Source organism: Leptosomus discolor, chromosome Z (assembly GCF_034619465.1).
Source record: "Leptosomus discolor isolate bLepDis1 chromosome Z, bLepDis1.hap2, whole genome shotgun sequence".
NCBI lineage: Eukaryota > Metazoa > Chordata > Aves > Leptosomiformes > Leptosomidae > Leptosomus > Leptosomus discolor.
This window is the reverse complement of record NC_141419.1, coordinates 74,028,185-74,033,203: the sequence shown is the minus strand read 5'-3', so window position 1 is coordinate 74,033,203 and position 5,019 is coordinate 74,028,185. Positions and strand designations below refer to the sequence as shown.

Below are 5,019 nucleotides of genomic sequence, written 5' to 3'. Positions count from 1 at the left end.
CTTGTGCAATCCTATAAACAAGGAGTTTTTCTCTGCCCCATTTGCTGTAAAAGAGTTTTACAAACAAAGCTGCCTGTGATCCCACAGCAGCTGATGAAAGGCAGGACTCAGGCTGTAAACAGGGTGGTTTCAGCCATACTCCCTTCCTTCCACCTGAACAGCTGGCCCTCAAACTGCTTCTCCAGGTCAGTCTGGTAGCATAGATACCTGCTGCTGAAGAACTCTGTCAGGGACACCCGAGGGGCCCAGGGGATGTGTTAGAGTTGCACTACAGACACACAAAAGGCCCCAGCAGCTCTCAAGACAGTGCGCAGACAAACACTGGAGTATTCCGCACAGGTCAGTTAAACAGAGTAATCAGCATCCTTTGGTGATGGGAACTTTTCATTAATTACTTTTTTTTTTTTTCTTTTCCCAGAGCAATTTCTGTACTTTACAGAAGAGCTCTGAAGCCCAGCAGAAGCACTGTGATACAAAACAGCCACTTCTGCAACCGGCACAAAATGAGCAGCTTGTTCTTTCCAGTCCGAGCTGCAAGTTTCATATTTCAGCTCCTCCTTCACATTCCAGGCCTGCCCAGGCTCCTCTCCAAAGATTTCGAAAATGGATCCTCTCACAACTACTTATCCTCTGAAATACTCAGTGCCCAAGGCCAGGGTCTTTGTTATCTTTCTGACAATGGTTTTGTGTACTGCCATTCTCTGCCTGCTGCAACTCAGATTTTTTAAACCTAAAATCAAAGATTTCTATTCTTTCGAAGTCAAGGATTCACGAGGAAGGATCATTTCCTTGGAGAAGTACAGAGGAAAAGTAAGTTAAAACTTCATTATACCTTTGTCTTGAATCTTTACTGAAAAACAGGTGTCCATTTGTAGGTAAACAAAAAATTTGGTTATGGGAATTTTTGGCAGAGATTTGTGCTAAATTCCTGTTCTTCAAACACTAAGCTGGAGAGACATTTATTTTATCTGGGCCTGCTCCAGGAATTAAGTATTATTTCTAATAAATCGATAAAAATGTTTTTTCATATTCTTAATTATAAATCAATACAGCCTAACAATACAATTTGTGCATTTTAATCTTAGTTAAGAATGGTAGCATGTTGTGTTGAATTCTGGAAGTTGATCTAGTAAATGTGATTTTAGTGCCTGTTCTAAATACCTGCTTTTTTACATGCTTATATTTAAACAAAGCTGTAAGTTGAAGTTTATCCATTTATTGGATTTTTGAAACAGGTTGTCTGAAAGTAAATATCTTTTAAACTGCTATCATCCTTAATCTGTTTAATGAAATTGTGATCAGACGGATTAAATTTAGCCTTCCAGCAGTAATGGTTATAGTAGTGGGAGATGCCATTTTAACAATTAATTGTAATCTCTACGCCATGTCTAGTTGGTGTTTTTTTCTTACTATTATAACTTCATTTCTCTGAAGGCAACTTTGGTTGTAAACGTGGCCAGTTACTGCCAACACACAGACAGAAATTACATCGCACTGCAAGAACTACACAGAGAGTTTGGTCCCTCCCACTTCACTGTGCTGGCTTTTCCCTGCAACCAGTTCGGAGAATCAGAGCCTAGTTCAAGCCAGGAAATAGAATCTTTTGCTAAAGGAAATTACGGAGTAACCTTCCCTGTTTTCCACAAAATCAAGATCCTAGGATCAGAAGCAGAGCCTGCTTTTAAATTTCTAATAGGTAACTGTTTTCTTTTATATATCAAGCTGCCTGTAACCGTGGTATTCTCCCTAAATTCCAGTCTGGGTTTGTTTGTCAGGAAATCGTAGTCTTCATAGTCTATGGAGAGAAACAGGCACTCAGCATACAATTCATCTCATTTCAATGTGTATATCAAAAACATGGTCGGACAAGTTGTACCCTGAAAGCATCTTTTTCTCCTCATTGATTATAAAAACAGCCTACTGTGACCAGCCCAGCTAGAAATACCCATTTTGTGTGTGTATAAACTTAAGTGCAAAGACTCCCACCTACAAAATCCCATTTAAAATTATGTGACTTCTGTTGAAAACCAACTTTTCTTATGGCCAAAAATGTAACTGTGGAGGTTCATAAAATTACTGGAAGATTTTACATAAACTCATGCAGATGAGAAGATTCCTTTAGCAGTGTCATATGTCCAGCTATACGTAAACTGTATTGTAAAGCAGGATTATATATACTGTAGTTATATATAATCACTGATTTGCATTAATTTGTCTTGTGAACTTCAAAGCCCAGCCTGCAAAACCCACTCACACAAATAACTCCTGTTACAGCAAGCATGTACTGACTTAGAAGTTTATACTCTCATCACAAGCAAAATTAAACATTCTTTAGTTGACCAAAGAGCTCATAGACCCAAAGCCAGCTTGAAAAGCTTCTCTGAATTTTCCTGAGCTTTGGCCAAGTCTTTGACCCATAAAGACTGATTAGGAAAGAAAGGATAATTAAAAACATAACCCTTCTCTATCACATCATTTTAACTACAAAATAAGGTAGCGGAAGGCCCAAACCTGTATTCCCTCTCCCTGCCCCAAGACAGGATCACAGTTACCCAAATCACTACTACATATGCTTCTCCAGACTATTACAGCAGTCATATGAGGTATTTCAAAACCTAGTCCTAGTTTATTCCAGCGCTTCACAGCTCCTCGTCAGAAAGCTATTTCATCATCTAAATGAGATCTTTCTTACACCACTTAAGTCTGTTCCTTCTTGCTATATCCTCTGTGATACCCCTCATGTCCTTGAAAATTACTATCATTTAGCAGTCATTTAAGCAGTCACCATTGTCACTGTAACTGTGTTTCTTCCTACCTTCCCTTAGGCATGTCACCAAAGACCTCAGGTAAAGCCTTGTTGCTCTGAGTTGCCTGACGTCCAGTGGAATTCTTGAACGCACTCTGGAGGTGCGTCTCAGTTCATTACAGAGGAGATTAGACCACGTAGGTACCAGCTGGGTGGGATTCTAACTAGCAGCGCAGTCATTACCAGACATTAATACTTATACAGAAAAGGACCAGCCATATTCCCTCAGTTGGTTCATATTTGACATCTGCTCAACCACAAGGAGAAAGATCTTCTGGTACTTAAATATTTTGAAATAAGGTGTTTCTTTTCATGCATTCGTCTGCTTCACATTAAATCACTGTGCATCTTCAATTAAAGAAGCACCTGTTTTCTTCATGTAGCTGTCTTGACAATCAGAAGGTTAAACATCTTCATGCTACACCCCCTTGTCATCGTGACTGCTAGCTACAACTTGTCCAGCACCATCAGATAGTCTAGTGCAAAAAGAATCTACTGGCAGCATAAACATAGTGCCAAGGCCATTACACAGCTGCTTCTTCTTGCTTTCATAGCAGTAAGGCATTTTGTTGTGCCAGTGCAAGGTTTGTGGCCCCTCCTTTCCTCAAATAATGTCCAGCATCCTATGTGTGAGTTACTCATACATGTTGATGAACACTGGAATAATATTCAGAGATGGGGAAATGTTACTTCAGGACTGATCCTAGATACAGCTCAGCAAAGATAAAATTACTAGCTGGCACACAGCCTCCATGACATGAACTTTACCATACCCATTTGCTTGCCATAGTGTCCCCTTACAGTCATGACATTACAAATGTAGTCCAATGGCAAAATTCAACCCATTGCTTCCAAGAATCAGTGTAGGGTTCAGCACTGTTCCCCACTGGACACCTGTTCCCCAGTCAAAATCTCCTGAAGTTTTCTGCTAGTTCTTCTCTCAAAAAGAGATCTCTCTCTAAACCTGTGAGACTCCAAGGACAAAGCCAGAGTCAATAAACTCATTCTGCCTCCTCTAGGAACCACATAGTTTCCTGATAGCCCCTTGATCTCAGAAATTATCTTGCCAGGTATTCGTGATAGGAAAGATATGGGTAAGGTCTTGCCTCATGGGATGAAAGATGCTGAATTAAGCCATCAACAGTATGACTTCCTGCTCCCATATCACTTCCCCCAAACAGACATAAAAATGGGGATTTCCTGAATGAGTATGCAGCCTTCATATCCTCGTCCCTAGGAAGCAGAGCATAGTAAAAGTAGGAACTCTTAAACAATTTCACAAGAAGGGGACAGCATCATTCACTTCCCACTTTTCAGATCGTTAACACCAACCACCAAATCCATGCCCAGACTACTAGCAAAGAAGAAGGTGGGATTACTTCAACATAAATAGTCAAAAATCACTTCAGGGTAATGAAACAATTACAAGTCTAAGTCACTAAAATTATCTGATGCCATTCTTACAGATTCTTCAAAGAAAGAGCCTCGATGGAATTTCTGGAAGTACCTTGTCAGCCCAGAGGGTAAAGTTGTGAAATTCTGGAGACCTGAAGAGCCCATAGAAAGTATCAAGCCAGAAGTAGCATCATTAATCAGGCAGATTATCATGAAAAAAAGAGAAGACCTCTGAAAAAGTCAGTCATGCTCTCAATCCATTCAACAGCATGCGTACACAGCCTTACTACATTCCTGGGAAATGCTGCTAGAAGCTAAACCATCAGGTGGTATTACTTCTCTTTGGTGTTAGTATTTTCAGCTGTACTACGTCTATTAATGTTGGATTGGCTCCTGCAACAGCCTTGAGAACCACTGAGGTTACTAAGAATGGCAAGGCACTCAGGGCCTTGCAAGAATGGACCTTCAATTTGCATAAAGTTCCCGAATGTTTCTTTAAATTACTGACAATAGCTAATTACAATTGTCACCAGCAAGGAGATAGCTAAAAAGAAGAGGATTTGTTGATAAAATACTCAGTATTTGCACAGAAGAGTTTTATTTCCCATCTACCATAATAAATAGATTTTGATATTCCATTAACACATAATTGCCTTGACTGAAAGACATGGGGCCCAGAGGCATCATAGGGTTTTTAGAGACAAATGCAACAGGGGATATCAGCTTTGCAGTATCTTCTCAAGGAAGATTACTGAATTGTGAAGTTGTAAAAAAACTGTACATAGAAACTAAAATTATTAAAAGAAAAAACTGCAAAA

General features: G+C 39.7%; 1 protein-coding gene across 5 annotated transcripts; it reads left to right on the top strand.

Annotated features, from left to right (window-relative positions):
* The first annotated feature begins 603 nt into the window (after positions 1-603).
* On the top strand, positions 604-4,436 carry GPX8 (glutathione peroxidase 8 (putative)). 5 transcript variants are annotated; one of them, XM_086479709.1, is made up of 4 exons: positions 604-810; positions 1,435-1,696; positions 2,826-2,846; positions 4,273-4,436. In XM_086479709.1, the coding sequence occupies exons 1-4, from the start codon at positions 604-606 to the stop codon at positions 4,434-4,436; spliced, it is 654 nt and encodes a 217-aa protein (XP_086335835.1). The 5 variants fall into 5 exon arrangements, with proteins under 5 accessions (XP_086335835.1, XP_086335837.1, XP_086335836.1 ...); XM_086479711.1 differs by lacking the exon at positions 2,826-2,846 and having other exon boundaries at positions 604-657; positions 1,561-1,696; XM_086479710.1 differs by lacking the exon at positions 2,826-2,846 and having other exon boundaries at positions 604-657.
* The last annotated feature ends 583 nt before the right edge of the window (positions 4,437-5,019 follow it).